The sequence below is a fragment of the Enhydra lutris genome, unplaced genomic scaffold (assembly GCF_002288905.1).
Source record: "Enhydra lutris kenyoni isolate GAN:26980312 unplaced genomic scaffold, ASM228890v2 scaffoldscaffold51, whole genome shotgun sequence".
NCBI lineage: Eukaryota > Metazoa > Chordata > Mammalia > Carnivora > Mustelidae > Enhydra > Enhydra lutris.
The window spans coordinates 9861805-9888456 of NW_019154135.1; the positions used below are offsets into that span (position 1 = coordinate 9861805).

The window sequence follows — 26652 nt, forward strand, 5'->3', positions numbered from 1 at the left end:
CAGGCTTCGCAGATCAAAGCCGCTCCTGAGTGATTTCCAAGCTTTAATTCATTTAATTCTATAAAAGCCTAGGAATTAGGGCCTTTTTCACCCCACTTGACAGGCAAGGGGCCTGAGGCTCAGAGCTGTGAAGGGCCCAGCCCACCAGCCCCCTCCCGCTGGTAAGTTCTAGAGCTGGGCTCTCAGCCCACATCTCTCTGACCACAGGGCTGTGACTGCCACCCCCCAGATCACCGTCCTCTGAGCGGTGAGTGCAGCTGTGACCGAGTCATTCCAAGGCTTCTAGAAAGTGCTGTATCCATGAGAACCAAGGTCATCTGACGTGGCCACCTTCTCTACACCCCGTGTCATTCATTCTCTTCACTGGACGTGTGCTGGTGACAGCGACGATGTCCCAGGGTGTGTCAGGGACAAGTCAGGCAGCAGGGGCGGTCCACGTCTTTCCCACCGGGAGGCTCAGGACAAATGCCACCAAGGAGACGTGGGCTTTGTGCTCTTTTCACTTCCCAGCATGGATGATGGGCTCTGGTGGACCCACTATCTTGCTTGGCATCATTTTTCTGGGATCAAGTATATGATAATGAAATCGGGCGAGCACCGTTGAGTTTAAAGGCTTGGAGAATCAGTTAAGGCAGCTGTAACTCTGCCCACGGGCCAATGAAAACTCTGAAGCCCGGGTGCCTTTGTGTGCGATCACCTGCCTGGTGCGGCCAAAGTCAAGTAGGGAGCAGGTCCAGACCAGGGCTTCTGACCTCCATATGTCTGTTTTCTGATGCTGCTGTCACAAATTTTGGTGGCTTAAAACAGCACAGACCTGGGACACTTGGGTGGCTCAGTCAGTTAAGCGTCTGCCTTCAGTTAGGTCATGATCTTAGGGTCTTGGGATTGAGCCCTGCCTTGTGCTCCCTGCTCAGTGAGGAGTCTGCTTCTCCCTCTGCTGCTCCCCTGCTTGTGCTCTCCCTCTGTCTCTCTAACAAATAAATAGAATTTTAAAAAAAGAAACAGCACAAAACTATCATTTTACAACATTGTAGGCCAGGTGTCTGACACCCGGGGGCTCCAGGCGAGAATCGTTCCTTATCTTTTCCGGTTTCTGGAAGCTTCCCACAGTGCTGGATGATGGCCCCTTTTCCATCTCCAAAGCCCACAGCATTCTATATATCCGGCCCCTCCTTCACGGTCACGTCTCCCTCTGACCACAGATGTGGAAGGTTCTCCACTTGCAAGTCTGGGATGATTCTTCTAATTTGATGCTTCTCAAAAATCTTACAAATACCCCGTAATCTCAGGTGTGCCCTTTATACCGACAGTGACTTTTTACTGAATGCCTTCTCTGGGCTAGGCTTATTCCTGCTGCTTTATGTGACCTTCTTCAACCTGCAAATACTTATGAGGGTTGACTGCATTATCAAGAAGTTTTCTCCTAGCTGAAGGACCTAGAGCCAAGAAAGGGGGCATATCGTGCCCAGAGCACGAGCTAACTAGAGGCAGGTGACCACAAATTCCACCAGCTCAGCCCTGACTCCTTGCTTGGGTTCGAGTGTCCAGAGGTTCTATCTTGCAATTTTCTTTACCTTAAAGACAATCCCATTTTGCAGAGATACCGGCAGCCCCAGCATCGTTGGGGATCGTCCTGGCATCTTTTGGCCCCTGGCGTCAAATCCCAATTCCCCCAGTTTTGCTGAAGAACACAGGCGACCATCCTTCCCAGCTGACCAGGCTGATTGTCTGCAGTCCGTGAGGCCCCAGACAGCACGGCTTGGTGACAGCCATGGGGCCGGAGCTGTGGGGGACGCCGTGCCCCTCTGGGCTGTTGTCATAGCTTCTAGACGTCAGCACAGTGACAGGCGACAGAGTCAAATGGCAAATCATCCTCGGAGCTGGACGAACCTGCCCGGAAAACGGTCTCTTAATTGGGTTTGAAAGCTCTTGTGGAAGAAAAGCCAATTGCTCGCTGCGTGTGGGGTGACACTTGAAACACTCAGAGGCGGAAAGGGCGGTTCTGGCCCCTGAGTCACTTGTCACCAGCATTTCCTGCTGCTTGCGTGGCAACCTTTGTCTGCCGCAGTGAAAGCTGAGATGTCATTATGCAGGCTCGCTCTGGAACAGACGCCCTACTCCCCCCTCCCGGCAAAGCTGGCCTTCCCGCAAAGGGCCGAAAATCTGCCTGATTCCTGTTCTAGGGCTGAGCCTGTGGGCTGCTGGGGAGCCTCTGAGCTCTAGAGACTCTGATGAGAATTTCATTCCTTCCTTGGGCCATTGTATGTGTTCAATCACTTTTGGCTGCGTGAAGTGGGGCGGGGCGGGGGAGCTTATGTTTCAGCACCCGGACAGAGCCCAGAGGCAAACCCCAGAGCGAATCAGCATGGCCATTCAAAGCCTTTCATTAGCAAGTGGATCAGGGGAGAGCAGACCTTTGGGGGTCAAGGCCTCAGGCAGAGGGTGGAAGGTGGGGGGGCTGCAGTCCCGCGTGGGTGTTGGGGGCAGAAGAAGGCAGATAGATAATTCAGCACAGCACGGAGAAGCTGCGTCTTTCAGGAAGCTTCTCATGGTTCACTTCCGATGAGAAGGAATGAGCCAGTGGGTCCAGGACGCACACATTGCCGGGCTCAGGAGGAAGCCCAGGCCCTTGGAGTGGGAGGCCCAGTGCCTGCCCTCAGGGAGCTCGGATTCCCTGTGAGGCCCACCTAGCCTTGCCAGCCCTGTTTCTTTAACCACGTCTGGAAACCTTTCTTCTAACACCACTTCTACAAAGATGGCCTGAAGAAACGCAAAACCCACCTCACAGGCCAGATCAAGAGAGGATATCCTGTAGACTCGCGCCCATGCATTTGAGCTTCAAAACTCTGAGTAAACCTAAATTATGTTCACACTTCACCCGTCTCCGGAAGGATATGCATTGACTTAAAAGAATGAGTGAAAGCATCGAAATGATAAAATGGAAGAGGAAATCAGGATCAATGAAGGGAAAGGAAGAGAAAACGTTAACGGGGGAGGGTGACCTAATGATTTTCTTGTATATTTCTCTGCAAAACCCCTAAAATCTTACCAATTTCTCATCCATGGCAAAAATCTACCTTCTTTTATTTCTTCCTTTCTAATGTTAATACTGTTCAGCTCCTGGGTTTCTTCTAGGATTTACTTAAGATGGTGGTCTTCACCAGTGGGAAAGTGGGACAAGGCTATACGTGTAGGGACCCCCCCGCCCCGGAAGGGCAGCTGGGGCTCACTTCTACCCCTGCCACTTGCTAGCTGCTCACTTGGACCAGGTTAGTTCCCTTCTTGCCAGGCATCCATTTCCTACCTGATGATGACAGAATTTAAAGACAGTTATTGTGCAAACGACATGGGAAGGCATGGCGTGTGCAGAAGCCAAGTCCTCTTTTACCCACTCCCAGCCGCACATGTGCGAAGGTTGTAGCATTCTTTTTTGTTGTTGTTGTCATTGTTTTTAAAAATTTTATTTATTAAAAAAATTTATTTATTTGACAGAGAGAGACAGCAAGAGAGGGAACAAGCAGGGGGAGTGGGAGAGGGAGAAGCAGGCTTCCTGCCGAGCAAGGAGCCTGATGTGGGGCTCGATCCCAGGACTCTGGGGTCATGACCTGAGCCAAAGGCAGACATGCAGCAACTGAGCCCCCAAGTGCCCTGAAGACTGTAGCACTCCCTAGCGCTTTGCTAGAGTTAAGGTGTTGACATTAGTTGTGTGAGTCTGCTGACTGCGAGCTTCTGAGTCTCCCGGCAAATGCACCTCATTTTACAAACAGATGCAGATGTTTCTGTCCAAGTAGTGATGAGCACAGAGCTGGGCAGCGATGCTGGTCCTGCTCTCCTCCTCCAGGCCACACTGGGAGGACTCCCTGGGAAAAGGCATGCCAGGTGCCTTTGTATATTTCTCTGCAAAACCTTGAAAGCTTATAAATCTCTCATACTCGACAAAAATCTACATTCTCTCTTTTTTTTTTCCTTTCTAATGTTAAACTGTTCAGCTCCTGGATTTCTCCTAGGATTTACTTAAGATGTGGTGATTGTGAGCCGTGGGAAAGGGGGACAGGCTGTACATGTGGGGACCCCCGCCCCCTGCTTGGAAGGGCAGCACGTGCTCCAAGCTAAGTGCCCAGAGGTGCTGGCTGAGGGGTTATGCAAAACAGACAAAGCAATGCCAAAGGCCTCTGCCTATGGCTCAGGTCATGATGCCAGGGTCCTGGAATCAAGCCCCACGTCCTGCTCCCTGCTCAGCGGGGAGCCTGCTTCTCCCTCTCCCTCTGCCTGCTGCTCCCCTGCTTGTGCTCCCTCTCTCTTTTTAAAGCAATTCTCTTAGAAGGAATCCTAACACTAAAATGGCAGTCCCAGGGGTTCCGATTTTTTCCTATGTGAAGGGGAATCAGTTTTGCGGCTTGACATTCATCTTTTAAGAAAAAGAGGGACACTAGAGATGCCTGGGTGGCTCAGTTGGTTAAGCGCCTGTCTTCGACTCAGTTCAGGATCCCTGGGTCCTGGGATCGAGTCCCACATCAGACTCCCTACTCGGTGGGGTGTCTGCTTCTCCCTCTGACGCTCCCCACCCCATGGTCCTCTCTTTCTTTCTCATTCTTTCTCAAATAAATAAATAAAAATCTTTTAAAAAAAAAAAAGAAAAGAAAAAGAGGGATGCTAAAGATTCCCCACAGTTCTGATATTGATTCCTTCGCTGCCCCTCAAAGCTCATTTCCACATTTTCTTCAATCCAGGGAAGCGCCAGTGAGGCCACGCTGATGGCCTTGCTGGCCGCTCGGACCAAGGTGGTACGCCGCCTCCAGGCCGCCTCCCCAGGGCTGACGCAGGGCGCCATCATGGAGAAGCTAGTGGCCTACTCATCGGATCAGGTGAGGGGTCAGTCGGGCATGTTGGCCCAAAACTCCATTGAGCCTCTATGATCAGAATCTTTATTTTGTGTCCAATCTGATCCAAATAAAACCATGCGACCTTCCCGACATTTCCACAGCAGTCGTGTTTGACGTGGGTGTTTGGTGTTCTGTCAGTGTGGACAGGAGGTCATGCAGGTCCAAGGGGGGGTTAACGCGCCAGGGTCACGGGGGAGCGCCCGGAGGGCTTGGGATCCTGAGCCTCCTGTTGGCCATTGGGAGCCACAGCGAGATCCAGACCCCAGGACAGAGCTAGGTAGGAGACAGCAGTGGTGGGAGCCCCAAGGCAGAGAGGGGCGCCCTCGTAAGAGGGTAAGAACTGGCCTTCCTGGAGTCCTCGAGACATAGTGGATCCGCCGTCCCACAATGGTGCCCTGTCGTTGGCTTCCTTTCTGAGTGTGGCCCCGAAGCAACCCCAGGCCTCTGGTGAGCGGAGCCCCCAGGATAGGAACCGGGTTTGCGCACTCTATTTCAGGGTGGGCTCTGCAAGCTCTCACTGTTTGCCTACTAATCTGAAAAGCGAGATTCCACAGGACCCAAGACAACAGCAGGAATGAGGTGCAGGGGAGTGGCGGGGGCCTGCCGCACAGGGAGCTCTCTGCAGAGCGGGGGGCTCACGGCCCCGTGCACGGCACGCACACGCATGCAAGACTCTAACTCTGCTGCCGTCTTTCCAGGCACACTCGTCGGTGGAAAGAGCCGGATTAATTGGAAGCGTGAAACTAAAATCGATCCCTTCGGATGGCAAGTTTGCCATGCGCGCTTCCGCCCTGCAGGAGGCCCTGGAGAGAGACAAGGCGGAGGGCCTGATCCCTTTCTTTGTAAGTCAACCAGGCATGTCGGGTATGGTCCCCCAGGAGTCTCCAAGCCCCGCCTGGGCCTAGGCAGGGCCCTGAGTGCTTGTCCCAGGCTGCGTGTACTTGTGTGGCCAGCCGGCTCCTCCTTGAGGGAGGCTGGAGCAACACTCCATTCATTTCTCCCTCCACCCACCTAATCCCAGAAAGACGGAAGCAGATGCTCAGCCCAGAGCATCCTAATAAGCCAAGAGGTCTTGTTTCTGCTCCTCTCAAAAGTGACATCCTGCGATCGCCCCTTGACACACTGCCCACCCCCCACCCTCCCCGTGCCATGGTAGGATGCTCTGTCCTGAGGAGTGAAGGATGGACCCATGCACCAAATTAAAAATAAAACCCAGAAGGCCTAGCTGCCTAGATCAGGATTCTGAGTGGACACTAAGACACGTCGTCGGCAAGGGATGTGTTGCAAACAAGCAGTGACTCGTTATCGGTAAAATCTCGAACTAGCGAACAGCACCAGGTTTCTGCCCATCTGTGCACAGACAGGCATTTTCCAGGGAGGGAAGAGATACCTGGTGTTACAACTTAGAGCAGCTGGACATGGGAGTTGTCATCCTGGGTGTGGCCATGGCCACGTCCAATGCCGGGGGCTGATGCGTCGCGTGTCATGACAATTAAGAATGACCTTGGCACTAGCCTCATGGTGTTCGGCCTGGCTGGGCCGCACGCCAGACGTACCCAGTGGTGTTGAAAATACATTGATGCCCAGGCCCTGCTCCAGCAACTTTCACCAGAATTTCTGGGGAGGGAGCCAGGCGTTAGAAGCTTTTCACAGCAAGGGTGCCTAGGTGGTTCTGTTGGTTACCTGCCTGACTCTTTTTTTTTTTTTTAATATTTTATTTATTAATTTGAGATAGAGAGAGAGCACAAGTTGGGGAACAGCAGAAGGAGAGGGAAAGGGAGAGGGAGAAACAGTCTTCCCGCCAAGCAAAGAGCCTGCTGTGGGGCTCAATGTGGGGCTCCATGCGGGGCTCGATCCCAGGAACCTGAGATCGTGACGTGAGCTGAAGGCAGATGCTCAACCATCTGAGCCACTCAGGCGCCCCGTGAGCGTCCAACTCTTGATTTTGGCTCAGGTCATGATCTCAGGGTCCTGGGATCGAGCCTGGGTTGGGCTCCGCAGTGGGTGAGGGGTCTGCTTCAAATTCTCTCTCCCTCTGCCCAGCCCCCTTCTAAAATAAAAAAATAAACCTTAAAAAGAAATGGAAGCTCTACATGGCACTTCAAGACGCTCATATCCCTCCCGAACCCTTCTAGGTATCCGAGTGTTTCCCAGCTGTTAGAGCAATCTAGGTTTGGTAGACTTTTACGTCTACTTAGAGACTTTTATAGACTTTTATATTACTCCTGTCCACTGTTTTTTTTTTTTAATTGAAGGTTTAATCTTTGAGACAAACTTTTTTCCCTCCAAAAAAATTGTTTCTGTCCGTTCAGATGAACTAGACCTCACTGAAAATCTAACTTGTGACTGGGGAGGGCATGGAGGGTATAATTTGATACAAAATTGGATCCTGATTTATGGAGTTGCTGGAGGAAGCAGGAGCATCACCAAATAATTACCCTGTAGAAGGATCAAGAAGATTCAGATGTAGCTCGTGGGAGAAGCCGGTGGCCAAGGCAGGTATCCGGTTGTGATCAAGGCTGGGCCAGAGTCACCTTAGTCACCCTGTCCTGCTTCATTTCCCTGTGTTGTACGACAGCCGTATTTATTGGTACGTTTGTTTCTTGCCTCCTTCTTCCCGCCAGCCTGCAAGCTATGTGAAGGGATTGTCTGTGTAATCAGCTCGTTATCCCAGCTCCTGGAACCTGCCCGACACTTAGCAGACGCTCCATAAGTATTTGTCAAATAAATAAAGATTTGGAAGGAAGGACATTCTAGTTAGAAAGAAAGACTACCTTTAAAATTCCCATGTACAATTTCAGGAGAGTTTGAAGGGATTCTGTTTAAATGAGATAAATATTTTTGAACCCATACTGTCAATCTCCTAAGACTCATTAGACTACCCCGCCTAGGGAGAAATAAATATAATAAAACCCACTCTTGCAGATTTGAAGAATGAAAACAATGGGATAGACCACATGAAATGATGGAAGGATTTCATTTCATAAAAACTTCAAAACTCTTGGGACACCTGAGGGACTCCGTCGGTTATGTGCCTGCCTTCGGCTCAGGCTGTGATCTCAGGGTCTTGGGGTTGAGTCCCGCATCTATCTCCTTGCTCAGCAGGGAGTCTGCTACTCCCTCTGCCTGCTGCTCCCCCTGCTTGTGCTCTCCCCCTCTCTCTGTGTCAAATAAATAAGTAAAATCTCTTAAAAACCCCCCAAAAACTCATAAACAAAATAGAAAAGGAAAATGCTGGCAGGAAACAGAATATATAATATAAAGTAAATCTCAAAAGAAGGTTCACATCTCAATAAGCAAAAAGGCGACATCCCAGTGGGAAAACAGACAAAATACAAAAACAGTTAGTTCCCCATTCAATCCCAAGAAAGCGAGAACGCAAAATCAATTTCCATCTTCTAATAACCAAAGCTGTGCGGATCGGCTCTTGACAGAGGCAAGGGATCATCTCAGCTGTGGGTGTAGACATGCCCACGGGCTTCTTTTGTGTCTGGCGGGGTTTATTTCACATACTTTGAAGTTTTAGTAGTCAGTGGTGCTGGGATACATTGTTTCCTTTCCTGTCTACAGGTCTCTTCTCATACTCGTGTCTCTTGGGGGGACAGTCAGTCTTTTTTGCTGGGTGGTTGTTGTTTTTTCATTTGTTTATTAATCCAACATGACATTTTTCTTGATTTTCTCCATTTACCTAAGGGAAATTTTGATACATTTCAATGAGCATTTGCAATCTTACTATTTATTTTCCATCTCACCGGCCTCTCATATGATGGTTTTTCTAGGGTTTCTTGTCTTAGACTATCAAATGTTTTATATTATTGTTTTATATGTTTATATGTTTTATATTATTCTGCTTTCTTCATTTTAGCTTACTAGCTTTATCTTATTATTATGCCTCCCCTCACCGTTTGTGTGGTTATTGTCATACATTTTAATTCTACCTATATTTAAATCCCGTGAGATGGCATTATTCTATACAGCTGGTATTTACCTATATAAATCTCATATTTCTTTTTCCATTGATCTTTCTTTCCTGCATTTTCTTATTTTCATCTGGGATCATTTCTTTTTCTGTCTGAAAAACTATCGTGAGAATTTCACACGTGGTAAGTTGTCTCTGTTTTTGTTTTTCTGAAAATGTCTTTACTTTGCCTTCGCTTTCGAATGGTATTTTTGCTGGGTCTAGAGTTTCAGGGTGGATGGTTTTTTTCTTTTGGCAGAGGAAATACATAAGCCCATGGAACATGGGTTGTCAACGTCACAGCGGCTTTTGGGCACGTAGTGTGGCAATGGAGCTTTTTCCCTCTGGCTGCTTGTACCATTTGCTTTTTGTCTTTGTGTCTAGGCAGTTTTACTTGGAGGCAAATCGACTGTTTCTTTGTGCTGATTCTCACTGGGTTTCACAGAACTTCCAGAATGTATGATTTGTCATCTCTTTGGGGAAATTCTCAGTTTGGGGACGTTCCTTTTTTTTTTTTTTTTTAAGATATATTTATTTATTTGAAAGAGGCCATGTGTGTGTACACATGCAAGCACGGGGAGGGGCAGAGGGAGAGAGAATCTCAAGCAGACTCCCACTAAGTTTGGCTCCTGATGACGGGCTCCATGTCGTGACTCTGAGATAGTGACCTGAGCCAAAATCAAAAGTCAGACACTTAACTGACTGAGCCCCCCAGGTGCCCCACTTTGGGGAAATTCTTACCTATTGTGTTTCCAAATTTGCTTCTGCCCGTTCTTTCCCCCATTCTGGGACTCTGAGCACACGTGTTCCATCTTCCCACTGAGTGCCGACCACCTCTCATGCTGTTCTGCATATCTTCCAGCCATTCCTAAATCCCCACACTCTGACCTATTTACAATTTGCCGCTTCTTTGTTTCGTTATGTCCAGCTGATAAATGAATATGTCATGTTCTTAGTTTAAAATACTGAAACATTTTAAGTTATTATTTTGAACACTTGTAGAATAAAAAAAAAAACACCACAAAAAATAGTACATGGAGACCTCTTGTGCCCTTCACCCAGGTATTCCCCAGTTGCTGCAGCTTCCATAGTATATGGTACAACAACAGAACTGGGACGCTGACTTTGGGACCTCATGTCATTTGTCACATGTGTGGTTCACGTCACTCCCCACCCTGCAATCCTGATGCAGGACTTCTCCATCACCACAAAGTTCCCCCACCCACCTCCTGGCGCACACTCACGTCTTCCTCATCCTCTACCACCCTGACACCTGGAAACCACGATTCCGTTTTCTTTCTCTACACTGTCCCCATTCTGAGCATGTTCTATACACACAGTCCATCACCTCACTCAGCACGGGAGACCCCCAGAGATCTACCCAAAGTGCTGCGTGTATCCAGCGTTGGCTCTTTCTATGGCTGCACTGCAGGAATTTGACGCCACAGTCTTTTTACCCCAGCCCGAGTAACTGTTTACCTACTGATGACATTACAGACATTTCCACGTTCGGGTTATTATAAATAAAGATTCCGAAACAACACAAATGAAAAATAAAGCTTCCCTGACCATTCACATACAGGTGTGTGGGTAAAACTATGTTTTCCTTTTTCTGGGATGAATTCCCAAGCACCCAATTGAGCATCATTCGCTAGCTGTATACTTACTTTTTCAAGAAGCTGTCAAACTGTTTCCAGAGTGGCTGAGCCAGTTTCCATTCTCACCAGCAAGACATGAGAAATTCCGGCTCTTTCCATCCCCCTCAGCATTCGGTACTCTCTCTATTTGTAAATTTTAGGTGTTTTGATAGGAGAGTAGAGATATCTTCATTTGCATTTCCCTGAGGACTAATGATGTCGAACTTCTTTCCATGGGTTTTTTGCCAGCCATATATCTTTGTCAGCGAAATGGGTCTTCATGTCCTTTGCACATTTTTGATTGGATGGATGGACTGATTTCTTTTAATTAATCAACTATTTGTAGTCGTTGTAGGTGTAAAGAGAAATGAGCAGACAGTACGGAGAGTTCCCAGATACTCCTCACCCCCTAGTTTCTCCTGTGATTGCCGTCTCCTGTTACTGTGATCCAGTTGTTATAATTAACACACCAGTACCAATACGTTATTATTCTGAAACTCCATCATTTACATTAGGGTTCACTCTTCATGCTGTTCTTTCGATGGGTTTTGACAAATGTCTAATGGTGCGCATATACCATTTCAACGTCATACCGAGTAACTTCCCTGATGTGAAAAAACCTTGTAGTCTACCTAGTCATCCCTCCCTCTCTCCCATCCAACCTCTGGCAATGACTAATCTTTTTACTATCTCTATAGTTTTGTTTTTTTCTAAAAGTCATAGAGTCATACAGTATGTAACCTTTTTGGATTGGCTTCTTTCACTCAGTGTTACACATTTAAGATTCATCTTTTTCTTTTAGGGTCGTTATAGCTCACTCTCTCTCTCTTTCTGTCTGTCTGTCTCTCTCTCTCTCTCTTTAAAAACGTACTTATTGATTTGAGAGAGAAAGAGCAGGGAATTGAGTAGAAGGAGAGAGAATATCCAAGCAGATCCCCACCGAGTGTGGAGCCTGATGCAGGGTTTGATGCTGTGACCCATGAGATCATGACCTGATGAAACCAAGTTAGACGCCTAACCAAGTAAGCCACCCAGGCTCCCCATAGCTCTCTGAAAAATAAAATAAAATAAGATATATATATATCATGTATATGATATATATATATCACTGAATAGTATTCCATTGTCTGGATGTACCTATCTAAGGACATTAAGATGCACCCGTTTCTGACATGGGATTTTCCTGCACCACCAAGCAATTAACTCAGTTCTGATACTGTCTACCTAGAAGCAGCACTAGACCCCACAGGTAAAGGGCTCAGTCCTACAAGACTGTCCCACTTCAGTTGCTGGTTGTAACCCCAGGTCTTCACCCGACCAACTGCTGTACGTCAGAAATTTCAGGGAGTCCCATCCTTGGATTTGATGAATTTGTTAGAGCAGCTCACCGAACTCAGATACGCACTTGACTTGCTAAATTATGTGCTCCTTCATTAGAATGTAAGCCTTCTTTTACATTAGAATTTATATTTTAATTAAAGTTAAATATGTACCCAACTTCATAACAATAAGTTCTTTGTGTCTTATAACCGCAATACAGAAAAACAGGGTCTAGGAAGATCTGATGCTCCTCACCTGAGATGTCTCCTTACCAAATTCAAAGCTCTAACATCTCTTAGTGTTTTTTTCCTTCATCTTTGAGATGGAAATCCAAATATATGCACTAAATAATACAATGATGTAGACAGTTTTAGGGATGAGAGAGAGAGAGAGAGAGACGGAGAGAGAGTGAATTTCATCCCTTCTTTCCATATTATTTTATAAAGTATACACTTTTGTGGTCTTCCCTCAGGAATCCTTAGAAAGTAAATTTTATTGTCTTTATTTAAGTATTTTTTATAGAATGTCATATTGAAAACACATACATATTCATCACGTATTCATGCCTCTACACAAAGGAAAGACGATCAAAGCATGAGCTCATGATTCAATGATGGGATTTCAGAAGGAAGCAAAGAATTTCATGATGGCCACTGCTCTGTGCCTGTGAGTCAGCGAGAACTTTGAAATGAAGCATGATTGGCAGGCATTTCAGACTAGCCAAAGGCTTTGTCGGGACATTTTATATATGTTGTCAGGAGGCATCTACACTGACTACATTTTATGATCCTTGTAGTGGGCTTTCACGCAAATGGTGGACAAATTCGTGACTTAGCAGCAGGTGCCAGATACCTCCACTTGTTCTATTTCCAAACTTACCATGATGGGGCATGCAACGGTTACAGGTTCATTTCCTTAGCCATTCATTCACCTGGCAAAGGTTTATTGAGCACCTGATGCATGCCAGGCCAGCGAGCCCTCCAGGATCTTATTGTTTAGACAGTCATGTCCAGCAGGTGCAGTGTGATCTATGGTACAGCAGTTCCCACGATGGGAATGCGGGCATCAGGGAAGAGTTGCCGCAGGAGCCACAATCTGGAAAAAGTAAGGGATGCATGCCGAGGAAGGGGGTAGCTGGGCTGTTTGGGCAAAGCACTCGGTGGGGACAGAAACAGCAATGAGAAGGGATTGTATCTCAGGGACCTGAAGTGCTCAGCGGCTCAGAACTTGCTACGGCCATGAAGTTGGCAGGTGCACCATGATGTGATCCTAAGGCTTCTGACGCACAGGCCATGTTGTGCTGCTGCTCACAGAAGGGCAGGGAGAGAGCCAATGGGAAGTCTTAGAAGCTTCGAGAGTGCCTGGAGTGTGGGTGAATGGAGGGATGTAGGAGATGGAGGTCGTGAGGAGGAAGTCACGAAGGGACCAGCATGAGGAAGATGGGCTTCTTCCTGAGGGTAATTTGTGGTCAGGAAGGGATTTTAAATGGAAGAGAGACACAATATGGTTTGCATTTTCCAACACCCTGCTGGCAACCGAGGGGCACGGATGGGGCTGTGAAGCCTGACACACAGAGCTCAGTGGTTAAGCATGACTCTGGGGGTCTGTCCACTATAACACAGGCCAAAAACTGGGTGACAGTCTTCTTTGTGCACCAGTTCAACGTTACCCTATGAAAATAACAGGGCACACTTGAGTGCCATCACTGGGGCGGTGGCGGGGTTGTTTGTGGATGTCCTTCTCACTGCTTGTCTTGTTGATCCTTCAACCGTGACCAGTGGTCATTAGCAATTAACCACCAACATTGGCAGGGATCATGACTTACCATAGAACATTCCTTATCTGAAAAATGGGGTTCCATTGAAATCAGGCTTGGCCCACAGGAGCGTCTTTGGGAGGTAAAAGCTATTCATTGCATGTGGTGGAAAAACATGATTAATGTTAATAATCACTGGCAGATGGTGAGTGTGGCGGACAGGTGCGTGGGAGGCAAGACAAGAAGTAGGAAATGAAACAGTCTGGCGATTGGTGGAGGATGATGATGGCAATGGTTATGGAAAGAAGGGACTGAGTTAAGAGGCATTCACGAAGGAACTGATGGCCAACAAAACAGGAAGTGAGAGCAGAGCTCAGGAGCACTTCCTGAACTCTGATGGTCCCCCGTCCATCCCCGAGCTTGGAGATCCAGAGAGCCCAGAAACAGGAGCAGCAAGGTATGGGAGAGACAGTGCTGAGCTTATTCTTGCAGGAGATGAAGGTTTGCACATCTAAATAGGGATGCCCCAAGACAGCTGAATTCACCTGGGAGGGGAGGTCTGATCCAGACACAGGTGTGGGTCCCATCTGAGTTTGGGTGGTCCTGACATCGCTAGGAAGGCACAGGCAGCCCCCCGCAGACTGCTTGGGGGTCTGGGGAAGAGGCCCCAGGAGAGAACACCAACAGATGAAGTGTGTGGGGAGAGAGGAAGCAGAGGGGTGGTACAGGAGCCACACCAGAAAGCTGGGGCCACGCAGCTAGTAGGGACGCGTCCTGAAGCCTGGATGCCTTGCGTGTTTTGCTAAGGGGAGGCAACTTGGGACTTCCGTAAGATTTTCTGGAGTGGCCGGGGGTGGAATTCGGATTCCACTGGGCTCCCGTTGCAATGAGGAATGTGGGAATGGATTCATCTGTAGGTGGGAAAGGGGAGGAGAGGGCAGTAATGCTGGCTGTGCAGAAATGAGCCCGAAGTGTGTCCACGTGCTCAGTAAAGACGGACAGGTGCAAGTGTTGCAGAGAAGACCCCCTCACCATCAGGGGGAACAAATCACACTTTTGTTTGGGAAGACTGGGCACCCAATGGACATGCCGCTATTGGAATGTTGCCCTAGAGGCCAAGATTGCAACAAATGTTTGAGGGCACGTGCGGCATTCTGACAGAAGCCACAGGCATGGGCCAGTCCTGTGTGTCAGAGCCCAGGGAAGGCTGAGAGTTCATGCACGTGTGTGCACCGGCCGTTAAACCTGTGAGGACGCGGTCTCTTTCCTCGTGGGATGGTTCCTGGTGGGAAGACACGGGTTTCCCGGTCTTTGCACTCTTTGGTGAGCACTGTGCACACACATGGAGCAGAGGGTGTGATTAGCACTCTGCAGGATCCGTGAAGGCTTTGGCTAAGGGATAATGCGTAAGCTGTGTCCCAGAGGATACACAGGCAGCGCTCATGGGCTCAGAGACTTTCTGGTTGAGGAACAGAGTACGACAAAGGTACAGAGACAGGAGAGGTCACAGGAGGTTCAAGGACATGCAATGGGTTTTTTACCTTACATGGGTCCCTCAGCCAGGGTCCTCTGAAGCTAGAGAGAGAGAGAGGCCAGGCCATACCTAGGAGGGCAGCAGCTTGACCTTGGACATACTTCCTACCTGCTCTGATGAAACTATGTATCTAGTGGTTATAGTTCTGCCTAACACCAAATGCCTAATTCTGAGACGCGAACCCATAGCCTCCATTGTCCTCATAAAGGAGTTGCAGGCATCTCAAAACCCAGACCCTCTGCAGAAAGCGAAGGACCCATTTGCCAAGTTTGAACCAGGAAACGTGAATCTCGGCCCCTCCCCAGACGTGCATGGGGTTGTAACAGTCCCCCTCTCTTCCCCACGGTGGCTTGCCGCCCCGAGAGCCGACCTAATAGGCTCAGGCCACAGAGAGAGGGCAGTGCCCGAGAGGTGCTCATCAGAGCCGTGGCAAGGAAGGCAGGAGGGGCAGCTCTGCCTTCAGAAGGGGAGGAAGGGGACCTGGGTCTGGACGGCAGATGCGCCGCAGGCTCTCAGGGACAGGGCACCAGCACCTTCCCCCGCTCCCTCTCCCTGCACAAATGTGATTAGGGCCCTGCAGCGCCGCCCAAATCAGGTTAGTGTCAGTGAGCGGAGCCGGGGTAATCAGACCCTGCAGTGAGCAGGTGCCGAGCTTGAAAGCGGCTTCTGAGAATTAGCACAAGCCGGCGCGGCCATCTAGAATGCAGCACGCCGGGCCTACCCCGCCCCGCCGGCCGGGCACGTCCTTGCTGCCAGCCCAGTCCTCACCGCCTGCCCACGCGCTGGGTCAGCCAGCAGGGCCGCAGCCCGGCCCAGGGCCCTGGGTTCTTTCTTCAACTGGCAAGACAAGAGTTCATCACACTGGGGTTCCCATGATGGTCTGCCCCCCGCCCCCGCCTCTCGTGTCTCCTTGACCCACCTGCAGGGTCTCACCCGGGTCAGCTGCAAAGTCTGACCCAAGGGCTGTTGGGGCGGCTGAACAGAGTCTGCGAAGCCCCAGGCTGGGCACGGTTGGTGCTCAGAGCACACATCACCCGCTCTGCTCTCCACTGAGCTTCACCCAGGACAAAACAGGCGGGACTTTTGTTTTTACAGAAATGCTCCATGCTCGGTAGGCAAACATTGAGAGTGTATTTTTGTTATGAGATCCAAAAAGCTCATCCTAAGAGACAAGCCGTATTAATATTTGGCAAACATCATTGTAGACACTCTCCCGTGCACATGTCCATAGATAGAAGGTAATTTTAACAAGGGATATTTCATATACGCGTCGTCTTTAAAACATAAGTTATTGCCTTTATTTCGATAAGAACTGGAGGAAAATCAGAGGGAATTGAAGAAATTGCTGAATAAAAGGTCATTCCTAAGAAGTTCTTAACATGGACACAATAAATTAAAAGCCAATATTAAGATGGTTGAGTCATTCTGGAGGTTTTTTTTTATATATATATCCTTTTTTTGCTATTCTTTTAATGAAATAGGCAAAGCATCAGGAAGAAATTGCAAATACCAGAGAGAAATCGCATACTCTCTTGGAGTCCTACTAAGTGAGTCATCTTGTTGGAATGAAGCAATGTGGAGGTTGATGAGTTTGACGATGGGGAGGCACGCAGGGCGGTAGGGGCCAGGGGCGGAGAGCACTGGGGACGCCGAGGTCTGGAGCATCTGGACCTGGTGGGACCGTGCAGGCTGGGCGTTTGTGCTGTAAGGAGGAAAACAGAAGCCCAGCTAGCTGCTGGCGTGCCAGGCTCCAGCCCAGGGGTTTAAGCCCCAAGGGCTGTGTGACGGCAGTGTGGGTGTATTCATCACCATTTCTGTTTCCTGAATCTCTGTTTTCTGTATGGGTGACATCTTGGCGGCCTCACTGACCCTGGAGGGACCGCTCCTCCCAGGACCAGACAATTCCTAGAGATGGTAAAGGACCGTCTTTCCCCAAACCAGCCAATCCAGAGTCCACACCCCAAACTGCCTCCACCATGGGGCTCCTACACTCCAGGCAAATAGCTCCAGCCTTCCTCACCCCAGAGCCAGGGACACTAGGGACAGTCCCCATGCGTCCCAAAGCCCATTGCAATTATTCCAACCAGCCAACCCTCAGCCTGCTCGTCCTGCCTCACCTGCTGCTTCCCCTGGAAGCCCCAGGAAAGGCTCTGGTCCTGGCTGCCCCCTCTCCCTCCACCTCCTGACTGGTGCTGGCGCTTCCCCGTGTGGCCCCTGTGTGGCTCAGCAGGTCCCCTCCTCTCCCAGGGACCATAAAACAAGCTGTCTTTCCGATGGCAGCAAGCACCCAATCTGGTGACTTTGCTGTATCTGAATAATCGCAAAAAAAAAAAAAGTAAATAAGTAAATAAATAAAAATAGTAAAAAAATTAAAAATGGTAAAAATAATGGCAAAATATAGTAAAAAAATAGTAACCAAATAAAATGTCAACAAAATAGTAAAAAATAATAAAAATAGTAAACAGTAGTAAAAAATAGAAAAAATTTAAAAAGTAAAAAATAAAATAGTTAAAAAAAACCCAAAAAAGTAATTTCAAGCACTGTGCTCCTGTTCCCTGGGGACCCAACTTCCCTGGTCACACCCCATTGCTGCAGGGGGTCCCGCCAGAGTATGGCCAGGATCTGTTTTGGAATCACTCCCTGACACTGGGCAGGGGACAACTCTGGTCCCTAGGCAGCTGCTTTCTGGCCCAGGGTGACTGTGTGAGCAGAGAGCCAGGGCTTGTCAGCTGAGCCCTGCACGGGCCAGGCAGGATGTCACCCTGGCGAGAGCTATGACTTTGTCTGAAAGGCGCCCTGGGGTCTCAGGGCAAACGCAGGTGGTCCTCCCTCCAGGCTCTTGAGTTTACTAGATGGCGTGGGTCCCTGACCTCTTCCTCTTCGTCTTTATTCTCAGGGCTCCGAGAGCTGCCGGGGTCCTCGTGGAGGAGGAAAATTCACGCTCTTGTCACGTTGAGGGAGAAATGTCATCACCCGAGGGCCCTGGCACCGTAATTCAGTTAGGCTCTTCAGTTTTATAAACATAACACGCTTTCGGGTCACCTGGACAGAGTCTGAATTCAGCAAATGGGTCTCAGCACCCATTCCACGTGGGGCCAAGGGCACCTTCCTAGCAACACGATGTGGAGCTTGGTTTCAGCAGCTTCGCGGGTCCAGCGAGGAGGCAGCCCCGTGTGTGGGCGCCCATGTTCTTGCTGCCCTTAGAGCACCAGCGGGCCCGGAAATCCCGACCACTCCTCCCGCTTGTGTGACCAAGTGTGCTCAACGCTGTCTAGAAACGCGCCTTTTAAACACCGTTTCCCGTGTCCCTAGGGCTCTCTCATGAGTCTACTCGGAGCAGATCTCCTTCTCCAGAGGACTGAAGTTCCCTTGGGAGCTGTGCTGAGGGCAGGGAAGGGCAGTAGATGAGAGCTAGGGGGCCAGACTCCTGGTCAAAGTCCTGGGGGCTCGGAGTCGCCCCCAAGGCTTTCCCGGAGTGACATGTCATGACGGGGGGCGGGGGTTCTGCTCTGAACTATGGACGCACACAAAAAGGAGAGCTCCACACCTCCTTTGCACAGAAGCAAGGATACTCTGTAACTGTAGTTAGCATATATGCATCTGTCAGTAAATCTGAGCTGGGGGACGCCATCCAGGGGTCAAGGGCATCCTCCCTGTCCCGTCGGTACATGGGGAGTCAGTCTTGCGCGTGGGCTGTTTCCAACCGCACAGCCTGGTGTCCTGTGGGCAGATGGTTCTCCCGACCTGTCGTAAAGCTGCCATGCAGAGACGGCAGGTGCACCCCCAGGCTCAGGTCTCCGGCCAGCGGACGCTGATCGAGCACCAGCTCCGAGGCTCTGGGCCCGTCCGGGGGCAGCCGTAATGCTTGCTTACATTACAACAGTGACCAAAACATGGTGGCCTAACAGGGGTCTGCTTTTTACTCCCCAGGTGGTGGCTACGTTGGGGACCACGTCCTGCTGCTCGTTTGACAATCTCCTAGAAGTGGGTCCTATCTGTAAGTATCTGATCGGATTTTCTTCTGGAAAACGTTCTTGATATACGAAGACTTTAGTGGACCTTCTTCCTTGGGCTCTCCTTCTTCTACTACTAACAACAGGATTCATGGTCATATTACAATATCATAATACACGTAGATAGTATAAAGCACAATGTAATGGGATGGGCATATAATAGTAACTTCACATTCTGCTGCTTTGCTAGATGCGTCCTCTATTTGCAATGGCATAAATCTCATTAGCTTGAAATCTACATACCCAGAAATGCAGCCTAATTGCACCAGCGCTGAGCTTGCCTCAGCCAACACGCTATTGGTAAGAAGCAACTCTTGCGTGCCGTGCAGCGTGGCCACAATCCTCCAGGGCTCCGTTGTCCCCCCTACCTGCCCCGAGAGAACAAAATCAAACTCTTCGGGAAGCCCCATGGAGCTCGTGTTTCTGTAGGACTTGATGATTACCCATCTTTGAACGGAGCCCAGCGTGTCTTTGTCAGCCTTTCTGGAATGACTGAATGCAGTTAAGCAAATTACCTTACGCGATTAAGCAGATCCAAACTCAAACCTTGGATTTCTCCGGAGAAGTACCAGCTTGCTGGGCCTTTTGGGGCCACACTCCCCTCCCGCCTCCGTCACGGCACATGGGTGGCCTTCCGGGGGGATGCGGAGTCAGAGAATCCCGAAGGGGAATGTGAGTAAGGACTGTGCTTCTGAAGTTGCCACCTCAGCCCACAGCTCTGACACCCAGCGGGTCCGGGAAGGGTTTCTGTGACAGAGACCTTCTCTCGGGCAGAGACGTGGCTTAATGACCCCCTGCCCCTGTCCTCGGGGCATAGGGCACCCACTGCCCTAGGACCACAGGACTCGTCATCAGGGTGCTCTGGGGTCCCATGGAGATGGTTCAGGCCCCAGACCGCATCCTTGTGGCTTGTGCTAGACAGCACACCACCCATGGGCAGCGGCCCCCCAGCCCTGTGTGCGTCACCCCCACCTCTCCTAATGGGGATCCACCTGTGCCCATGCTCGGGCAGCAGGGTGGGGCTCGGCTTGGTCACAGCACCCCCCGCAGCAGCCCAAGCTGGCCCCTTCAAGCTGTGGGCCCTCCCGTTCCAAGCTTCGCGTCCCCACCTTAAGGCACAATAGTTGAACGTCAGTCCTTCCCTCACAGGGCTCTTTAGAGGTGAGTTCAGACACAAAAATCATGGAGACCCAGGGTGGAGGCAGGCGTGCCAGGGACCGGCCGTGCCCAGGAGCTGTGGGCGTGGATGTGCCTGTTCGCACCGGTTTCCCTGCAGCATGTGAGAGGAGCTGGCTGAGGGCAGTGATACAGAGCCCGAGGCTGGGATGAGGGACACATTGGGAGGTTCAGGCCGGCGGTTTGCCCACTACAAACACTGCTGTGCCCAGCCAAGCCACTGGGCGCCCCTTTGACTCAGATGTTAGGCTGGGAACTGGGAGTCCTTGCAGTGCCTGGCTGATGTCACGTCCAGGGCTCTCAGGTTTACAGGGCCAGAGCTCATCGGCAGGGCAGAGCCCTGGCTGTCCAGCCGGCTGACGGCCCAGGGGAGGCAGTCGGTATTCACAGAGCCCCAGGGAGTGGGTCAGCCAGCCCAGGCTGTCCCGCGTCCTGGAGCTCCCTCTGCTCCCCAGATCCCGGAGCCGTGGGAATAGTGAGCTCCGTGATGGTCACCAAATACGCAGCATTCACACAGGGCTGCTCTGGGATTCCGAGAGGACTCCGTTCTCTGTTACGGTTGGAATAAACTGTTAAAACGATACGGTCAGTTTTTCATCCACTGTGATTTGACAAAGACGGTATATGCCAGAAGACCATTTTCTCCAGACTGCTGCTTCAGGAAAGACACTTTTTTCTTGGATCTTTTTAAAATGACTCACCAGAGAGAGACTTGGTCTCACTTGGTCCACTTGGATGAATCAGTGGAGGCTTCCAGCCGGTTTTCTTGGGGAGAGGATGAAATGCAGAAAACAGGTAGTTGAAGGCGACAGGAAGGAGGTGCGACAGTGGGGAGCGGAGGACGGGGTCCCGGGGAGTGCGGAAGGGTAGCAGGGTGCACAGGGTAGCGAAAGCCCCACCCAGCAGCACTGGGATGGTGGGGGGCTGCCCCTCACGACACAGGAAGAATAGAGGGACCCCAGTCCCTCAAAGACTGCCCTCCCTTCCAACACCTTCCAAAACCACCCTCAGGTTCAGTAATCTGCCAGAGAGACTCACAGAACTCCCTGAAGTCACCTAGGTGTGCTGTACTGCAGGGAGCAGAGGCATGGGGCAGAATGTGGGAAGGGACCAAACTCTTGTCTTCTCCCGTGAGGTTGTGCACAGCTAGGTCCCCTCCCAATTATGGTGACAACACACAGAGAGTGGGAGCCCCTGTCCCCTGCCACAGAACCTCACCGAGCCTGTAGCCCAGAGTTCGACTGGAACTGTCACATGACCCTCACCTGGTTGACCTGTAGTCTCCAGCTCCTCAGGGGAGGTGCAGCTAATACCTTCCATCCCTAGCTCCTGCAGCAGTCCAAGTGAATATGGCCCAAAGCTACCATCATATATCCTGCTGATGCACCTTCTGGGAGCCAAAGATCCAGGCAGGAAAGGACTCCTATGAGGCAGAGCACTCCAGGGGTTAGAGGTCACCTCCCTGGAGCCAAGGGCAAAGGTCAGAGCTCTTCTGGAGTAAAGTTATGAACCCACAGCTCACCTTCCCCTGGTGCACCCCCATCCCTGTCTTTCCTTCCCGTTGCCCCTCTCCGGGTTTCCCACACATTCCGGAGTGGGTTGTGGTTTTTGCTGTTAGCAAACATTCCTCTCACAAGGATGATGGCTGAGGGAGGAAAAGAGCCCCGTCTGCTGCTTCTGGAACCTGTTCCCCTTCCTCCTGCCTTCATGGCCCGTGTCCTTCCTGACTCGTCTGCCTGTGCAGGCCCGGGTCCTGCGTTGCCTCACCCCTGCCCTCGACAGTTCTAAACCGGACAGAGACAACTGGAGTCTCAAACTCCATGCGTGTGCCTTGAACAGAAAACAGAAAACAGAAAAGGAAGTGCCCTGACTGGTGGTCCGAGGGTGGCCACATGGCCCCATGGAGAGCACAGCCTGGATCTGCGGCTGCTGCCTGTCCTTGGAGAGCCCCTGAGGCTTCTGTGATGCACAGAACCCTCGGCGCCCAGCAGGAGAGCCCTCCAGCAGGAGGAACATGGGCTGTGGCCAGCGTGGGTGAGCTGCTGTCTCGAAGCAGAAATCCCACGTCGTCAGGAGGCTCCATGCTCTGGTTGCATCCACCCTGAGAAACCCACACACACCCTCAACCCCTCCGCCCGAAACACGCTTTGGGGTGCTCACATGCCAACCACATCGGGACCCTCCGAGGCCATATCGAGTGTGCCGGAGGAATGCATCTGGTCTGGATCCAACCGAGGGCTTTGATCCCTCCCGTCAGAAGCTCAAAGAGAATCAAAGCTTTGAAACGCCTCTTAGAGCTTTTATGAGCAGGGCTCAGAACGACTCTCCACTCCTCACGGCATGGTGCAGGGTTAGCGAGCGTCACCCACGGAAAGGTGAACCTTGCATCCGTCCGCTGTCACACATGCACGTGCCTGGGGCTGAGTGAACCCTCCAGGCGCTGCCCTGGCCCAGTTCGGGCAGGACAGGACAACTGCTCCCCATCAGAACACCCCCAACCTTCCATGGTTATGGATTTCGTGACGGGCTTTAAGTGCCCAGCACACAGGAGGGACCCAACACGGTGCTCGCGTGTATGTGTCACCGGCCTCGGGCCTGGCGTCACGATAGGAGGCTACGGGTGTCATCTGGTCTCTCCCCGAGGTCCCAGGTGCTATGTTTGTGTCCGTTTGCCTGCGAGGGAGAATGAGCTTGAAGGGGCACAAGGCCGTGCAGCTGCGGGGTGGCTGGAGGCAGGAGTCGAACCCAGAGAGTCTCAGTCAACGAAGCTCATTTAATCAGACACTTTCGCTTGCGAGGAAGACGTGGTCCCTTCCTGCTAGGCGATTCTGGCAAGGCTGGAAAACACAAATCATGTTCACGAAGGAGCCTGGGATGATTGCAGGTAGCAGAGAACCAACAAATATGCTTCGTGTCGAGATGGACATAGTGGGGGGGGGGGTGCGGATAGAGGTCGCTGGGGCTGTGCACCCCGCCATTCCCCACGGAGCTTGTAGGATGGGTTAGCCAGGAAGATTGGGAGGAAATTCCCGGTGGGTGAGATGGGAGAAGGCCGAGAAAGGGGTGTAACTGGAATGAGTTTGTGTGAGGGGCCCCGAGGGATCACCCACACTGGCCCCTTCCAGCGTGAGCATCGACCTTCACGTTAAGCAGGGAAGCTGATCCCAGTTTCCTCATCTTCCTCGCCATCCCTGAGCACCTGCTCTCTGCTAGTGCCGTCTGGGGCCAGCTCAGGACCTCTGCCCTCAGCTTCCTTGTCTTAGACCCCGGGGAGCCTGTTAGGGCCCAGAACCGGGCCAGCAAATGCATTGATGGACTGTATACAGTGAGAGCCCTGGCTGGGCTGGGGTGGTCCTCAGGGCATCCCCTGGGAAGCTCACCAGCCGCCTCTGTATTTCAGGTAACGAGGAGAACATGTGGCTACACATCGATGCTGCGTACGCGGGCAGCTCCTTCATCTGCCCTGAGTTCCGGCATCTTCTGAATGGAGTAGAGGTGGGTGTGCTCTTTATCTTTAATAAGATCATTTAAAAAAATTTCTTAAGATGCATTTATTTATTTTAGTGGAGAAGGGCAGAGGCAGAGGGAGAGAGAATCCACAAGCAGACTCTGTGCTGAACGTGCGGTCTGACGGGGCCGGATCTCACTGCCCTGGGATCATGATCTGAGCCAAAAACCAAGATTCGGTCGCGTAACCCCCTGAGTCACCCAGGCACCCCTCTCTTTACTAGGGTCCCTCTTTGAAAGTGTCATGTCATCAGTGACTTCTCCTTACAAGGCTGTGACACACCATTTGTTTTAGCAACTTACTTCCAATCACATTCTGTGATTATCAGAAATCAGATTTCCTTATAAGGGGGGTTGAGAATCTGCCCAGTCATACGACTCACCTTCTGGAAATTATACCTGACGTTGGGCACTCTTTCTCCCTCTGCACAAATTCTGGGCCGGCTTCTCACGGTAGGATACATTTTAGCTTCTGCAACCATGGGGAAATATTTAGGAAGAAAATAAAATCTTAATGCCCTTCAGCTCAAGAGGTCAGGGATAAAAGCAACCTGCAATTTTCTTCGATCTCGTTCAGGATGACAGCGTGGTCTGACCAGGCCCCTGAGCGTGGTTTATTAGTTTAGCAGATATTGAATGAGCAGCCACAGATGCATTTAAACACCCTACACCGCTTTCGGAATTTGGAAACCGTGGCCTGTGATGCCCACGGAAACGCCTGCTGCTTTTGAGAAATAGTCATCAAAACTATTAACCCAATACTCTGCTTCTCCACGGGGCTGCCAGGGTAATGGGGTGCAGACTTAATGCAGAGAGATGACATTATGGGGGTGCTCTGACGTGCCATTTCAGGCTCAAGCAGGATGTTCCTCTAGCCAGGAACTCCACTGCAGACACAACAAAGGGTCCAGAGAGACAGACTGCAGGGAGACCAAGGGAAGGAGACAGTGAGAGGAGCCTCGGTTCTGGCTTTATGCTCATAGGCAAGGGTTTCATGAGACCCCGGGCCACACCCCGTGCAGGGACTAAGGGTGCGATCCTTGGCATTAAGCGACTGTTTGGACGCCAGCTCTACCCGGGAACTAGCCGTGTCCCTCTGGATAGGTTAGTGGCGTCTGTACACTTTGGAAAGTGGATTTAGTAATGATCTTTCCTTGGAGGGGTTGCTGTAAGTACCCAGAGTTAATCGTGCTTAAGGTGCTTAAAAACAACGTCAGGCCCGCGGTGAGCCCCTGCAAATTGGATCCTTTTATTATCTTCCAACACGGCTGCCAGGCCTGTCCCGGGGAACCTCTCGCCGCTCTCCTGTAATTGGCGGTAATTCTGCCGCCAATTAATTTTCTAATTGCTAATTTGGATCCTCATCATGTCGCAACACCAGAAAAGTGAGTGTCGGGTATAGAACACAAATATTCCCATCTCGGGAAAGAGTTACCCCCACTCCCCAGTTGCTGATGAATGAAATAGCATTCGGTCCGTGTCTCCATCGTGTCCCTGGATGTATGAAGCCTCCCTCACTCGCTGATTACTTATGGATCCCCGAACATGCCCCAGACCTCAGCTCAGGGCTGGGGAGAGGCTGGTAAGTGCGGCTTCCAAAGGCGCAGGTCAGCAGGAGGCAGGGGGCTGTGGTGGAGTGTGAGAAGTTCTGCCGAGCACGCTGACACCCTGCTCCGTGCAGCTCATTGCCGGGAGCTGGGTTTGTGGGTGTTATGAAAAGTTGATCTCTATACCATATGAATAAGTCCTATTACAGAAGTGATGCTCCTGACTGGGAAGGTCTGTCTCGGCGCCTCGGGGACGGAGGGCAAAGCCTTCAGCGGGCATCTGTGAGCCTGCCCCCAGCATCTGGTCGGTCCAAGCATCAGGTTAAGGATTGCGCAATCTTTCCCCACCACCGCTCTCCTCCTCCCTGTGATCCCAGGACCTGGGATCAGCTTTCACGAGGGCTGGGGTGACGAACCATCTTGCCCACCGCAGCGCCGGGCCCTGGAGCACGATGGTATCAGCAGCAGACGGGATTTTCATGCCCGGCGCTGAGTCATTTCCGTGTCTCCCACATTGTTCCTTGTGGGGCGAGGGCCTGGCTGCTCAGCTGGGGAGATAAGGCGGCCGCAATTTCCTGCCGCGTCCCCAGCCCGGAGATAAGAACTCCTCTCTGTGCCAGCAGGACGAGCACACAGCGGTTGGGTAATGAAGGAGGATTAAACAGACCAGCCCCCCTACCCCCAGGGAGCTAATAAAATTCTCGGCAAACAAAGCTCTTCTTTCACATTTTGTCTCCGTTTATCGACAAATGAAACGCATTGTCATTTCCCGTCTCTTTCTCAAAGTCGCTTTTATTGAAACGTGGAAGGAAATGAATCTGCTCCCCCAGAGCGGGTTGACGCGCGAGGTCACGGTCGGCCGAGCAGATGTCTCCCTGGTGACGGGGGCTCCCATCCCGGGCTACACCCAAGGGCCTCCAGCTGGCCCCGGCCCCAGCTCAGCATCCCAAGGATAAAGCTGGGCATGCATTTTGAAGAATGCAAGATAGCACGATTTGGGATAGCCCCATGAAAATGCCCAGTGCCCTCCTCAGATGGTCTCTGTTGTTGAAATCCGATTTTCTGCTTGGAAATAGGGCAGCCCCGAAAATCAATGAGTCAACGCCCGTTGTTGGCCGTTGCTACACATTGTCTTCCAGGAATTGTCTTCCATTACTGATAGGTGTGCAATGAACTTGGATATAATCTTTAAAAATAAAGAAGGAAATATTTAGGTATGTGGGAAGATTTATTGATGACTGCATTAGCATTAGTAAAAGAACCAACCAATTAAATAAAAATTGGGGAGATCCCAGTTTTAGGTATGACATTTTCACCCTCC

At 50.9% G+C, this 26652-nt stretch overlaps 1 protein-coding gene across 3 annotated transcripts in view; it reads left to right on the forward strand.

Moving 5' to 3' along the window:
• The window catches only part of LOC111157035 (dopa decarboxylase), a 78315-nt gene that overhangs the window by 26782 nt on the left and 24881 nt on the right, over positions 1-26652 (forward strand). For all 3 annotated transcript variants that reach the window (XM_022518241.1, XM_022518242.1, XM_022518243.1), the window contains 4 exons: positions 4731-4865; positions 5582-5725; positions 19019-19085; positions 23678-23772. In XM_022518241.1, coding sequence (XP_022373949.1) covers positions 4731-4865; positions 5582-5725; positions 19019-19085; positions 23678-23772 — 441 coding nt within the window. The remainder of the gene's footprint in view (positions 1-4730; positions 4866-5581; positions 5726-19018; positions 19086-23677; positions 23773-26652) is intronic.